The 14,920-nt window shown below is 39.8% G+C and overlaps 2 protein-coding genes across 2 annotated transcripts; one reads left to right on the top strand and one right to left on the bottom strand.

Moving 5' to 3' along the window:
* Positions 1–443: 443 nt before the first annotated feature.
* Positions 444–8,651, top strand: wdr19 (WD repeat domain 19). Its single transcript, XM_033972470.2, has 36 exons — positions 444–539; positions 869–960; positions 1,034–1,099; positions 1,171–1,296; positions 1,368–1,483; positions 1,555–1,670; positions 1,751–1,831; positions 1,927–2,039; positions 2,111–2,284; positions 2,352–2,422; positions 2,498–2,670; positions 2,795–2,915; positions 2,985–3,091; positions 3,163–3,279; positions 3,402–3,557; positions 3,630–3,777; positions 3,866–4,079; positions 4,180–4,339; positions 4,438–4,548; positions 4,625–4,734; positions 4,812–4,869; positions 5,033–5,173; positions 5,243–5,325; positions 5,406–5,489; positions 5,584–5,730; positions 5,808–5,932; positions 6,032–6,141; positions 6,213–6,281; positions 6,354–6,431; positions 6,532–6,628; positions 6,708–6,832; positions 6,917–6,998; positions 7,079–7,229; positions 7,306–7,429; positions 7,504–7,580; positions 8,408–8,651. The coding sequence occupies exons 1-36, from the start codon at positions 534–536 to the stop codon at positions 8,520–8,522; spliced, it is 4,044 nt and encodes a 1,347-aa protein (XP_033828361.1). The 5' UTR covers positions 444–533; the 3' UTR covers positions 8,523–8,651.
* Positions 8,652–8,743: 92 nt separating this feature from the next.
* Positions 8,744–14,883, bottom strand: rfc1 (replication factor C (activator 1) 1). The gene is made up of 23 exons (XM_055225609.1): positions 14,866–14,883; positions 14,434–14,589; positions 14,290–14,359; positions 14,102–14,206; positions 13,702–13,985; positions 13,457–13,528; positions 13,287–13,364; positions 12,880–13,215; positions 12,698–12,811; positions 12,439–12,618; positions 12,172–12,276; positions 11,632–12,043; positions 11,422–11,537; positions 11,221–11,335; positions 11,066–11,154; positions 10,857–10,994; positions 10,650–10,745; positions 10,323–10,576; positions 10,139–10,256; positions 9,918–10,063; positions 9,616–9,829; positions 9,255–9,440; positions 8,744–9,186 (listed from the first exon to the last, which is right to left on the bottom strand). The coding sequence occupies exons 1-23, from the start codon at positions 14,866–14,868 to the stop codon at positions 9,091–9,093; spliced, it is 3,483 nt and encodes a 1,160-aa protein (XP_055081584.1). The 5' UTR covers positions 14,869–14,883; the 3' UTR covers positions 8,744–9,090.
* Between the last annotated feature and the right edge of the window lie 37 nt (positions 14,884–14,920).

The raw sequence follows: 14,920 nt of genomic DNA on the forward strand, positions 1-14,920 counted from the left end.
ATACAGTTTTCATTCCTCTGGTTTCGACTTGTTTAGTTGAGCTACAGTCTACACAGCTAAGTTCAGTGCATTTTAAAAAGATCTGAGTCAGCAGGGTGTCCTCTGTGTCCTCTGTCTGCGTCTGTGTGAAAAATAATAACACTCCAGCTCATTTACAGTGCACATTGCGTAATGTATTAAAAAGATCACTGGATTGAGATAGATGACAAAATCTACTGAATAAAACACATTGGCCGATGTGTTAATGCTGTCAGTGCGTCTAGGCTTTCTCTCAGTGATGTATAATCACTAAAGTATAACCACAGATTGATGTGTTTTTCATAGACATGTGTCACTCGACGGTGCCTGAAGAGCTGGGCGTGGATCGGGTGCGTACGGTTGCTACACGGTTGCTACACGGTTGCTAGGGCTGTTGCTATGACATCGCAGTACTTCCGCAGACGCTTGGAGTGAAGCATTATGGGTTGATCGAAACGTCGAAGATGCTATGATAGAAAGTGTTTCTTTCCTTTCGGAAAATAAATGCTACAACCATGAAGGTTAGTTAAACTAGGAGAAGTTTTTTCTTTTATTTCTAAAGCAAAATGTAAAACTCGGTTGATTAATCGATACATTTTCATCTTGCTCCTGGCTAACGGGGATGCTAGGTGTTTGCTAATATTCACACGAACAGAGTAAAAGTCTCGTGTTTTGAACACTAAAGGGGGTGTATGTCATATTTAAAGGATGTACATACGCATGAAAGTATAACATTAACTACTTATGAAATACATAGACTATGTAATGCTCCGCTAACACAAATGTAGCTAACTGTGTAACAAATGTGCTTCTCTTAAGCGCTAATATCACTGACCCTGTTCATGTGCAGAGTGTTTTTGTGCTTGCGGACAAAGCCTGGGCAGGATCCAACATACTTTATAGGTGGCAGAAAAGTCTGGGTAATTATGTTGCTGTGGCAGGGTGAGTACATTATTTTATTTTATAACATCAAAACCAATTTATTGAGGCTCAATACTTCTTTCAAATCTGTCAGACATGATAACACTGTGAAAATATTTGACCGTCATGGACACAAGTGGGCAGAGCTCAGTCTGCCAGGGTAAGTTTACAGACTTAATCATTTTAAAAAGTAAACTGCTATTTTAATGTCATTTGTGTTATTGTGTGCAGCCGCTGCGTGGGGATGGACTGGGATAAAGATGGAGATACTCTGGCTGTGATAGCTGCGAAATCCAACGCTGTTCACCTTTGGGATGCTAGTGTCAATAAAACCTCTCACATAGAGAGTGGAATGAAGTTAGTGTTGAATGATTTTCAATAGCCCTATGTGATTTTTAAAATAAATGAAAATGTGTTGTTTACTTCAGAGATCAAATGTCCCTCATTTTGTGGTCAAAAACAAGTTCTCTGTTAGCCATTGGAACTGTCAAAGGAAATCTACTGATTTATAATCCACAGACAACACGCAAGATTCCTGTACTTGGTAATCCTCACATTTGTACATTGCTGTATGATATTCTTTCTATTGCCTCACATGTCTCTGTTTTGTTTTAGGTAAACATACCAAGAAGATAACATGTGGCTGCTGGAGCTCTCAAAATCTTCTGGCTCTAGGAAGCGAAGACAACACTCTTACAATCAGTAATCATGAAGGGGACACAATTCGACAGGTACTGTTGTTCTTGTAGCACACATACAAATAGAAAAGACTGATTGATTTCTATTGTTGTGCATGCATTCATTTCTTTAGACAACTTTACGTGGTGAACCAGCTGAAATTTACTTTTCTGTAAAAAAAACTGATGAAAGATCCACGCATGGTGAGAGTACTGTAAGTTCTTTTCTTCCCTATAATACTGCTGTTTATTTATTACTCTTTTTTTCTTTTTTACCCTTTTTTTAAAGTTAGTGTTTTTTGTTCTTCAGATAAGTTTTTCTGTGGACAAGAAAATACTTGTTCTGTTCAACATTAATGACCCAGAGGACAGGACACATTTGGCTTTTCAGCGCCACTATGGGCATATTGTATCTTATTGCTGGTACTTTTTTTTAACAGATTCAGATTCAGTTGTTGTGAATTCCATAGTTGTAAATATTATGTTACCTCTAGGTATGGCGATGGTTACATCCTCATTGGTTTTTCCAATGGATATTTTGTGGTGATCTCTACCCACAGCAGAGAAATAGGTGAGGAACTTTACCAGGCACGCAATCATAAAGATTGTCTCAACAGTGTGGCCATCTCTTCAACTTTAAACAAGGCTGCTTCTTGTGGGGACAACACGTATGTGCATGACTTTATCAAGTTAACTGAATGTTTTACTTGGACATAACAATATTTGTTATTGCAGAATAAAGATCCACGAGCTTTCTGACCTTAAAGATATAAGCAATTTACTTCGGCTGGATGATGAAACCAAAGGTGTGGTAGCTTTCTTTTTTGGATTAAAGAATTTGGAGTTTGTATTCTTATGAATCCCAGCCTTTTTTTCTGCAGGACTGGACCAGCTTAGTTGGACAGACGATGGTCAACTACTGGCTGTATCCACTCAAAAAGGAACACTTCATGTTTTCCTCACTAAGCTGCCCATCCTGGGTGACAGCTTTGGAACCAGAATGGCTTTTCTTACCTCTTTGTTAGAGGTTACTGTGTTCAATCAGGTGGAAGGGGTGAGAATACATTTACATATTATATGTATTAAGAAAAGACAGTGTTTGTAAAAGTTACATTGTAGGTACATTGCTATTTTATTGGTTTGTTTCTATACTAGACCATTTCTACTGACTTTTTCAGGAGAATCCTGTGGTTATTGAAGTGGAAGTTGAACCAACTTTTATTGCAGTGGGCCCATACCATGTGGCAGTGGGAATGAACAACAGAGCTTGGTTTTATGCTATAGACGATCAAAAACCTGGTCTGTGCCATACTGTTCCATACTATTTGATGTGATTCCTAAAACACTAAACTTCAAACTCTTACTCAGGTTTTAAAAAGTTGAAGGACATTGAATATCTGGGTACAATAGCCAACATGTGCCTTAATGCTGAATATGCCGCTGCGCTGTTTGAGGGAAAGGTTCAACTGCACATGGTGAATAAATCGTTTTTATAAACTTCATTAACTTAATTTACATTATTCAAGAGGCATCTGTTTGAGTGCAGATTGAAGGCCGAGACCAGGAAGAGAAGAGACAAATGAAGTTATTCCCAGATGATGACAGAAAAGGACGGATTTTATGTCATGCTCTGACCAACGATTTCCTCTATTATGGAACAAATGTAAAAAGATATTTTTTCATTATTAGAGAATAGTTTATAATAGATATATTTGGTATGCAACATCTGAAGTAACATTTTTGCGCACAGGGCATTTTCTTTACCATGTTTTATTTTCTTGTCAGTTAGGTCATATTATGTGTTTCCTGGTGGAGGACTGGGAAAAGGCGTGCTGTTACGAGCACTCTGTCGGTGTGATCAAAGTGTTTCCAGATTTGAATGGATCACGAATAGTTTTTATTGATGACAAGAATGGTGGATTCTTACTGTCTCCTTCAAATGTATGTAAATGTTACAGCAACTGTTTATCAGTAAGAGCATACTGTGACTTGCAAAATTCATGTGTTATTTAGGCAACTGACGTCTGCCTTGAGCTCCCTAATTTCTCACCGACCATCACAGGAGTGCTCTGGGACAACTGGCATGCCGATAGAGGGGTGTTTGTGGCATATGACTATGACAAAGTCCACACCTACGCCCTGCATAAAACCACTATATATGGTACAGTAACTGAAGCATCTAAATTAAATACTGTAAACTTTTAAAAAATGTATATTGGTTACAGTTATAATATTTTATTTTTGGTCAGGTCCCAGGGTGGTGTTGGTTGGAAGCACTCCTCTTTTATTTTCCCAGAAGCCTTTGCTCTTATACAATGGAGAGCTGACCTGTCAAACAGCTAGTGGAAAAACCAGCAATGTCACCCTGAGTACACACTCATTTCCAAAAAGTTCTTTCAAAAAAGATGCAAAGTCACCAGATGACTTCAAAAAGCACTTGAATGATGCACTGATGCTGAAGAGGTGCGGATGGTTTGAGCCAATAATTTCAGTTAATTGAAACTTTAGTGGTTACATGTTTTTGTAATGTTCATACATTTGGTGTAATTATACTTTTTCCTAGGTTTCATGATGCTCAAGAACTGTGCAGAGCGTGGGGCGATGACAAAGACTTTGATGAGATGGGTAAAGCCTGCCTTGTGCACATGGAGATTGAGCTGGCCATTCAAACCTATCGAATGAACTGCAATGTTGGTATGGTGATGTCACTGATGAGCATTCAGGTACAACACCTGCTGTACAAAACCATTTGACTTTTTACATTTACAGTTATCGTGCTCCTCACAATCAGATTTTTTTTTTTTACCTCTCATTGTTTTAGGGCATTGAGGACAGGAATTTGCTAGCTGGTCATTTGGCCATGTTTCTGGGTGACTTCAATCAGGCACAAGACCTTTACCTTTCCTCAAGTTGCCCAAATGCTGCCCTGGAGGTAAACAGCGCATATGACAGATACTTACTATGGCAGTCTAAGTCTAAATGCTTATTTGCTATTGCTTTTGGTTCAGATGAGAAGGGACCTGCTACACTGGGACAGTGCTCTGTTGCTGGCCAAGAGTTTAGCAGAAGACCAGATTCCTTTTATTTCCAAGGAATATGCTGTTCATCTTGAGTTTATGTGAGTACTCTGTACATCTTTTTAAAAATGATTTTATATATAAAAAAAAAAGTATGACCCCTTAATTTCCTTTCCAGTGGAGACTATGTGAATGCACTGGCACATTATGAGAAAGGAATGACACATGACAATAAAGTAAGAATAAATAACCTTGTTTAGTGTGTGTGTGTGTGTGTGTGTGTATATGTATATATGTATGTATATGTGTGTGTATATATAGATAGATAGAGAGATAGAGAGATAGATATATAGAGATAGATATATATAGAGAAAGTAAACTTTTGCACTGGCACAACAGGAGCATGATGAGGTGTGTCAAGCTGGAGTAGCCAGGATGTCCATTAGGATGGGGGACATCAGGAGAGGCTCTGCACAAGCTGTGCAGCATCCAAGTCGAGTCCTGAAGAAAGAGTGTGGAGCCATCCTGGAGAGCATGAAGGTAGTAACACTGATATGAAGCTGATTGTGTTTATATTGTTTGGTAACTATTTATACTTTGTCATACCAGCAATTTGCTGAAGCTGCTCAGCTCTATGAAAAAGGGCAATATTATGATAAGGCTGCATCTGTTTATATTCGGTGTAAGAACTGGTAAGAAAATATGATTTCATAATGTGCAATAACTTGAGAACTTTTGTTCACTTGTGACTTTGTCTTGTGTTTTTTCTTAGGACTAAAGTGGGAGAGCTGCTTCCAAATGTGTCTTCCCCAAAAATTCACTTGCAATATGCCAAAGCAAAGGAGGCAGACGGAAAGTGAGTCTGCCTGGTCTGTTATTAGTTATTGTTTATTATTAATTAATCAAGCTTGTTAAAATTATGTATCCATTTGTCATTTGACTGTGCAAAGGTACAAAGAGGCAACTCAGGCTTATGAGAGTGCCAAAGACTGGGACAATATGATCCGCGTTCTGCTGGACCATTTGAACAACCCAGAGGACGCTGTTCGCATTGTCCGGGAGACACAGAGCATTGATGGAGCAAAAATGGTTGCGAGGTAATAAGAGGCACCCATAAGTTTTAAGGTAATATCCTTTTCACTGTGACTGTGACCTCACATGTTCTTGACCTCAGGTTTTTCCTGCGTTTGAATGACTATGCCTCAGCTATACATTTCCTCGTACTCTCCCAGTGTAATGACGAAGCATTTCAGCTGGCACAGCAGCACGGACAGATGGAGGTCTATGCAGAAATCATTGGTCAGTCTTTTATTACCTGAAGTCTCTGCATATTTATATTTTTGTAACAATGCACGTTTTACTGATAACAGTTACACGTGTATTTTTCTGTGCGGTCAGGCTCCGAAGCGACACAGGAGGACTACCAGAGCATCGCACTTTACTTCGAGGGGGAAAAGAAACACCTGCTGGCCGGAAAGTTCTTTCAGAAGTGTGGACAATACAGCAGAGTAAGACACTAACCTAAAGTTTTGTATTATAGAGTGTGACCCTATATTCACAATGTGATTTTATGTCTCAGGCTCTGAAGCACTTCCTCAAGTGCCCAAACACAGAAGACAACCTAGCTGTTGAGATGGCCATAGAGACTGTAAGAGGCGTTACACAGTTCAAATAAAAAAAAAAAAAACTCTTTTCACCAAGCATTTTACTGCTATTTCAGGTGGGCCAAGCAAAAGACGCCTCACTGACAACACAGCTCATTGATTACCTAATGGGAGAGAGTGATGGTGTTCCCAGGGTAAGTTAATAACATGGCTCTTTTAAAAATATCTGAAAACAAAGTGACTTCAGACACACTGGCAAAATGAAATCTTAATATTTTTGTCACTTCACTTCAGGATGCCAAGTACCTGTTTCGTCTCTACATGGCACTGCAGCAGTACAGAGAGGCCGCTCGCACTGCTATCATCATCGCAAGAGAAGAGCAGTCAGCAGGTACAGTGTATGGGCCATATCTTAAACAAAGGGTGCATTTTAATTTACAGTTACTAACTAAAATGTGTTTATATGTCAGGAAACTACCGAAATGCCCATGATGTACTTTTTAGTATGTACACTGAGCTGCAAGCCCAGAAAATAAGGATACCGTCTGAGATGTCTACCAACTTAATGATCCTCCACTCCTATCTGTTGGTTAAGGTCATTGCAGCTGAGACTTGGAATAACATGTGTATTAAATTGGAAGTTAACCCTGTGAGCTGAACTGTGTGTGGTGTCAATTAGGTACATGTAAAAAGGGGAGACCATCTTAAAGGGGCCCGGATGCTAATTCGTGTCAGTAATAATATCAGCAAGTTTCCAGCACGTAAGTCTAAACTATTATCTTTATCATGTCAATTATATTTTTATTTTTAACAACCCTGAATTCCCACATCCTGTGTCCAGATGTTGTTCCCATCCTGACCTCTGCCGTCATTGAGTGTCACCGCGCTGGGTTGAAGAATTCAGCTTTTAGCTTTGCTGCAATGTTAATGAGACCAGAGTACCGCAACGACATAGACCCAAAGTACAGGAAGAAGATTGAGGCCATGGTTCGGTGAGTTTATCTTCACTCGTTTGGATATGGGGCTAATGTTTTATTTTATCTAATGTTTGAATTATCTTGTATCTAGGCGTCCAGATACATCAGAGCTGGAGGAAGAAACTACGCCTTGCCCTTTCTGTGGCTTTCAGTTACCACAGAATGACCTCCTTTGCATTTCTTGCAAAAACAACTTGCCATACTGCATAGCAACAGTAACATCATTTGTTCCTTTAAATTTGTCTTTTGGAAAAATAAATACTAAACTCACATGTTTTCTGTTTCTCAGGGTCGTCATATGCTGAAGGAGGACTGGTCTGTTTGCCCTCACTGCGAGTTCCCTGCCCTCTATTCTCAGTTCATCCTGTAAGTAATTAAGCCTGAATTTTGACTGAAATGCTTTAAAGTCCAGTTCCAATTACCATCCTGTTATACAAAAAACTGATGCATTGTGGGTCGCTTATTTATTAAGAGCCCACAGGGCAGTTTTAAACTTTTTGGTAATATATTTTCTTGTATCCAACTCATCACCTTTCTTAACAAAACATGTTTTTGTTTTGCAACTAGTTTACACCCAAAAACAAATGTTACGATAAATTAAAGTCATTTCTTTTTTCTTGTCAGCAGCCAAATAAAAGCTGTTTTTAACTTGCTTTTTGGCAAATCGTTTGCCCACTTTGCAAAACTATTCACACAACAGAATGTTTGAAAAAGTACATTTTGAGCAAAACTGAAAACACTGGTTAAAATATAAACAGTCATCAGATTTATAAACTTATCTAACCATCATCCAGACACAGGCCGGAGGATGCAACAGACGCTGTGTGTAGTGTGAGGGAGTCAGAGACCTGTAGGACCAGTAACACACCGTTTCTGATGGTTTGAGAGTGAGGTAAATGCTGTAAATATGTGTGAAATATTACATAATCATTTAGGGAACAAAACAAAAGCACCATTTTCAAATCTCTGCTTCATATTGTAATCCCTGTGCTCAGTTCTGTCCTATTGCAATCTGTTTTTGGTAGTTGACTGTTGTGTTTCTTGTTGCAAAAAGCATTTAGTTCTGATATGAGAGTTAAAGTTTAAATGGATATAAGGTTGTGCCAACATGAACTGAACTTTTGCTCCGGGTGTCAAGTTTTGGAATGTGTGTCAAAATGATTGAAAAAAACTAATGCTGATTTCTCCACCAGGTTGTTGGAGACAGAGACAGTGTGCCCCATGTGCTCAGAGCCTTTGGATGTAAAACAAATTAAAAAGATCACGGACTGTTCTGGATACCTCAAGACTGAAGAGCCAGATCAATGAGGAGCATATCCTTCTTTGACGTGTGAATGGAGTTATTACTAAATCAATGTAAGCCAAAAGCCATGTAGTCGTATTATTTGTGGGTTTATTTTTGGAAGGTGAATGTTTTGATAATAAAAAAGCTGTGACAAATAGGTTGTTTCGTTTCATTTTTTTATATTGAACTCAACTGTTTTTAAGAAAACAAATGTCATGACAGATTCTGTATTGATACAAACGTTTTTCATTTACAAATTGTGATCAGTGCTAAAGAACAAATCTACAGCTGCTGCTATTTTAAGTAAAAGCTAACAGTCCTTTATGGCATTGTCACATTATTTACAGCCTCTTCTACACTCCACTCACTCCTAAAATGTGTACATGACGTGTAGACATGATAAGCGGTGGAAGGATCATTATTCGTTCCATTCAGACAGTGAAATAGAAGTATAAAAACACCACTCGCATTGCAGAAGATATGATGCCATTAAGTACAGATGGGGCAGGTGTTAATATGGCATCACCACTAATTGGATATTGTTGGAAGTGCAAAAGGAAGTAACCGTAGATTCAAGTCTCTTTCAAAAGGTTATTTTTTAACCTTGCCCTTCCCTCTTCCTTTGCCTTTACCAGAGACTTCAGTCTTCTCTTTTTTAGTGTCCTTTGTGGCTTTTGCCTTCTTTTGCTGTGGGCCGATAAAACACAAACCATAAAGAAACTGATTATTTCATAAACACCATAAATGTTACTTACTTTGATCATGGCATCTGTTTGGAGGTTTTCTCCCTCATCTTCTGACTCTCGAACTTCAGTATCCATGTCCTCTCCTAGCTCCATTTCACCTCCACCTCCTCCACGACGGCCTTTCTTAACCACTTGTAAGGAGTATGGAGTGAGGTGGACCTCTTTGTTGTATGCACGAGTAAAAGACGCCTTCACCTGTACAGTACCAGGACAAGAGTTAGACAAATACTGGGCTTTAAACTTGCCAAATATTGCACATTTTACATTACACTTGAGTGCTGCTCGAAAAATTACACTGACCGACATGTGCAAAAATTATGTTCTTTTTCTGCTTCTGAACAAAATGTGTTACTGTAAACTTAAAACTGACCTTTGAGTCAAGTTTGGAGTAGGGATCAGGCTGACTGCCCCAGACACTGATCTCCATCATGCTGTCCACGTCTTCCCTGACGAGCTGGTAATCATCCAGGAGCTGCACAGCCTGTCCTGCCCCCTCCGCCCCGTACCTCTGAAGGGGGTTCAAAAGTGCCTTTCGTAAGTAGTGAAGGTAGTCCAGGTTCACGGCCTGTCTGCTGCAGTGCGTCCTGTGTCAATTGGAAAGAGAAAGTGCTTTACTTGAAGTTGTTTAACAATGTTTTTATTGTGTGTGACTGGGTGGTAGATGTTACTCACTTTAAGCTCATGTGAGAAGAAAGCTCCTGCACTATGCGAGAATGTTTACTGGTAGATGAGTTTTTGCCAAGCCAGCTGGGAAAAGTGGGGAACTGACTCATGTAACCACGCATAAGTTCTCCCGGTAACACACTGGCATATATGGCCTTGAAGCACAAAAAGAAAAAGATTCACTTGAGGAGGACAAAGACTAAGGACTTGTTTGTAAAAAACTGTTTTACCTGCGTGGGCAATAGTGACCAATTCTGACGAGAACGTATCATCCTGTCAACAATGTCTCCATCACAGATGGAGTCAGCCGTTTTACTGATCAACATCAAGTGAGATTTGAGATCACCACTAAAAAGAAAGACGAGGTCAACTCTGAAAGCATCTTTATCTCTTTGTGTGCCGTGTGTGACTCACGCTGCTGCTGCAGGGCGCACATGGAGGTAGTTCTCCTGAACAAAGAGTGGCGCTAGTGAGTAGTCATGGAAGAAGAGATCAGACTTGTCAATTAAGCTCATATGAGCCGTCTCCTCCCCAGAGACAAACACTTTTCTGCAAACATCAAATGGACCCAGCTTCATGTCTTTTCGGGCATTGGCTGCATCAGATTTGCACTGGTCGTAAGTCATCACTTTGTCTTTGGCAGACCACATGCTCAGGTTGTGGAGCACCTGGGAAATACAAATAAAACAGTGCAATGGCATTTGAACCTGGCTTTAGAGAAAAATATACAACTCAGTTTACCTGTCGGACATCCTGGTTCGATGCAAGAATAATTTCGTTGAGAGCCGGGGGAGGGATTTTGATCCCCTCTTTGAAAGCTATGGACATCATGGCCCCCTGTTAAAGTCAAGTGAGAGAGTAGCTTTGGGTGACATGGCATCACAACATTCTTCACAGACCAAACATGTGGTTTTTGTTGTAGAAGTATCTGAAAAAATGCATGTTTACCTTTATCTGTTCCACTCGAGGTCTTTGGAAACGCAGGTCAAAACAGTAGTTGGCAAGAGACCGAATCTTCTGATGGTTGCGATCATTACACATACAAATGATAGGAACCTTTGATGTTTTGATTAGGCCAATCATTTCCTGTAAAATTGACAACGTAATTAGGAGAAAAAAAAACAACAGATAATTTTCTCCACAAACAGGATTCACACCTGTATGCCCCCTCGGTCTTCATTTCCCGCCATGCCATCGATCTCGTCCATAATGAGGACATGTTTACTGCTTACTTTTAGAGATGTGCCTAAAAACCACCAGTATTATTAGAAGTCTATGAACTCTTATTTTAAATACACAACAGTAGAATTACCCTTATAGAAGTTTTCAATGCTTGTGTTATTGAGTGACTCTGCAACAACTTCCTTCAGGCTGTTTTTGCTACGAGTACAGCTGGCATTCATCTCCACATAGCTGTAGCCCAGTTCCTAAAATCATAAAGTTAAATAATATAACAATTAAAATTACATTCCTAAAGCTGCTGTGAATACAATACTCAAATACCAGGACTGACCTCACAAACCAGTACGGCTGTAGTCGTCTTCCCCACTCCAGGAGGTCCAGAAAGAAGAGCTGCTTTAAATGAAGAGCCATCGTCTTTTCCTCCTCCAAATTTACCAAACTTTGCAACTTGAAAACACATCAAAACATATTTAGAGCCATTTTGAAAGATGTGCCATTACTTAAAAGTGATTGCTAGTCAGGTGTGTTGAGTGTCTGATACCTGCCGGCTTGGATGAGCCACCACTGTGGTTTTTGTGCCAGTTTTTCAGCCAGCGCATAAGTTTATTTGCACAGCTCTGATCACCCTGTTGACCGATGACTGCTTTGAGAGATCGTGGCCGATACTTGTCTACCCAGAGCAAACTGGCTCCTTCGCCTGATATTGTTGGCGATGAAGGATCTTTAGAAGAGGATGATGAAAGACCCAGGCCTCTCCGGGCAGTCTGTCCAGAACCTCTCCCAGAGGGAGTGCCTGATAGACCCACCCGAGCACTATGGGCCTGGGAGAGGCTGGTTTTAGAAGGACTGGGAGTTTGAGGAGATCTGGAGTTGCCTTTCGAGGGAGAGATCTTCTGGGATTTGGGAGTTCTCTTTGCTTGAGTAGATGGAGTTCCATTCTTTGAGGCTTTAGCCTTAAATAAATGAGTAAAAAATGAAATATAATTAACAGAATATAAAACATTATTTTACAACTGTCTTCTCTACACATACACATGGAGGAGTTCAGTTAATGCTGAGTGTAAGAAAGGTCAGCACTAACCTCTGTCTCTGCAGCAATTTCATACTTTGACTTTTTCCCAGGCTTTGTCCTAATGAGCTCGAACAGACCATCTTCATCCAAAATCTTGGTACCAAAGCTTTCAGCCTCAAAATATAACACATCAGTTAATTCAAGAAATACGCCATAATGTCAAATAAAAGGAAATGCTTTAGAAATTATTGCCCCTTTTTGGCAAATGTAATCTAATTAAACTACGGCTGATAAAAGAGTAAATCACTCCAGTTTGATGTTAGCAAAGGAACAAACCTTTTCAAGCTTTGAGACACCGCTGTCCCGCCCTTGGACCAGGTAGTTGGTCTTTTTGCTAACATTGCCTGTCACCTTCCCACCATAACGCTCAATAAGTGATTTGGCATCGTCCCTCTCCATGGACTCTAATACTCCTGTTATCACAAACACAAAACCTTCCAGGCAATTCTCAGCTCCCTGCGAAGTCCATCACAGTCAGTGGTAAATTATGATGAACAAACCAAGAGCAGAAATTTGCCCTAAATACAGTTATTACCTGTGGGATTTCTTTGGAGCCTAGAGCCCTTGGACCATCACGGTTAAGGTAGTTCCTGTAAGCTGAAGCATTGCCCTTCTTCTTCTCTGAGTCTTCAGGACTTGTACTTGTATTCTAGTATAAAAATTTAAATTGTAATATAGCTTGCACAGCAACTTTATCATTTACAAAATTTTTCTCACCTCTGCTTTCTTTGGAGAGATATGTAGAGAAGTCAGTGCTGTTCCTGATTTGGGTGTAAATTTTTTCTCTGGAGTTGAAGAAACACTCTCTTTTTTAGGAGAGATTATTTTTTTGGGTGAAACAATCATTTTATTCTTTGACATTTCCTTATCCTCCTCCTTCTTCTTTAACATTGCAAGTTTAGAGCTGGTTTTGACAGGGCTTTTCTTTGGCGATGGAGCAATGACATCCTCTGACAAGCTTTCTTTCTGCTGTCGCTTTACTGGAGTACTTTTAGAACCAGAAGCAGATTCCGTGGTATTCTTGGACCTCACATCATCAGGGCCTTTACGGGCCTGGGAAAACATACAGGATGGTAAGAAATATAAGGTAGTACTAGTACTATTCATAGAAAAAAGTAAATTACTTTTTTAGCCAATGGTTCTTCATCCAACATAGCAAGGGTTCTGGCAAACTCTTCATCTTCATGGACCTGCTTTTCCAGCTGTGTAAAGACAGCAAAGGTCATTTATTCTTTGTAATTAGAAAAACACATTGTTGGTATTTGACCTCGGAATAGTTTAACCTAACCCATACCTCCATGTCCTCCTCCATCTGCAGTTGTCTAGCAATTTGCTCATCACTGAGATCGTCTGCATCTTCAATAGGCTGCACACACCGTGAACACACACCGTGAACACACACCGCGAACACACACCGCGAACACACACCGCGAACACACACCGCGAACACACACCGTGAACACACACCGTGAACACACACCGTGAACACACACCGTAAAGAAATAAGCATAAAAAGCAGTAATACAGTTAAACACTCACAGCCTTTCGCTTGGTACTTGCTACGAGCTTCTTATCTGAGCGCTGAATGGACGCGCTGCCAAAATAGTCAAAGACTGAAGTCGGGGTTTGTTTAGGTTTAGGAGGTGGAGCTATTTTAGGGGTGACAGGAGACTTTAACACAGTTTTCCCTTGAGTTGAAGACTTTACAGGAGATTTGCTGCTCTCTTTGGGCTTTTTATCTTCTGTCTTTTCTGTCTTTCCACTGCCATTCTGTTTAGCTTTAGATGCCCTTTTCAAGGTTTGAAAGTTGTCACTGTCTGAATCTGCAGAGAACAAGTGATTAGACCTTCATTAAGAATTCATTAAGAAACATTATGTCATATATATAATACATCTAGCAAAAGAGCAAAACTTGGACACTTTCATCAAAAACCTTTACCTGTTTCTGAGACATACTGAACTGGATCCTTTTTCAGAGGCTCCTCTTCCTTCAGCTTCACTTTAGGAGACTTCTTTGACTTCACAACCTTCTCCTCTTCGGAGTCTAGAAAAGGGACATAAATGCAATTCATAAATACTAACACAAATAAATTGCGTGTATCATTCAGAGTTTTGTACAGTACTTGCCTGACTCTATTACTGCACGTTTCTTGCGTTTTTTCTCAACATCTTTACGCTTCTCTCCTGATTTGGAAACCTGGAATAAAAAAAATAATAATTATAAAAATAGAAAAAGTAATACTGATAGAAAACCTCCTCATATTTAGGGACAGTAACCTTTGTCTTTTTTTGAATATTGACATCCTCGTCTGAAGACAAGGTGGTCGTCCTCTTCTTGTCATCTGACTTAACGTTATTTTTACCGTTGGGGGCTGTTTTTTGCACTGCAGGTTTGGAAGTCGTGGGTGCAAAGAACCGCCTGATGTCCTGTAGAGCAAAGAGCTGTCAGTGTGTCACAAAGACTCAAGAATAAGCACATCTGGACTAAACACACTGTGCACGTACAGAGCATGGTTTACATCCTCCAAACACTTTAGCAGGTCAACTGTTTTTTGCATTGCACCATCTTATCTTCAGCTAATTAAGGGAAAGTTTGGCCCAACACGAGTTCAACAAGATTAAATTAAATACACTACATCTAATCGCAAGGTTAAATCTGTTATATTATATTGAGATACTCGTGCATGCCACTGCTTCACTTACCATTGCTAGAGAGACTTTTATTCCTTCACTTTGCAGCCAAGTTTGTTGTCAGAAT

Source organism: Periophthalmus magnuspinnatus, chromosome 1, assembly GCF_009829125.3.
Source record: "Periophthalmus magnuspinnatus isolate fPerMag1 chromosome 1, fPerMag1.2.pri, whole genome shotgun sequence".
Lineage (NCBI taxonomy): Eukaryota > Metazoa > Chordata > Actinopteri > Gobiiformes > Gobiidae > Periophthalmus > Periophthalmus magnuspinnatus.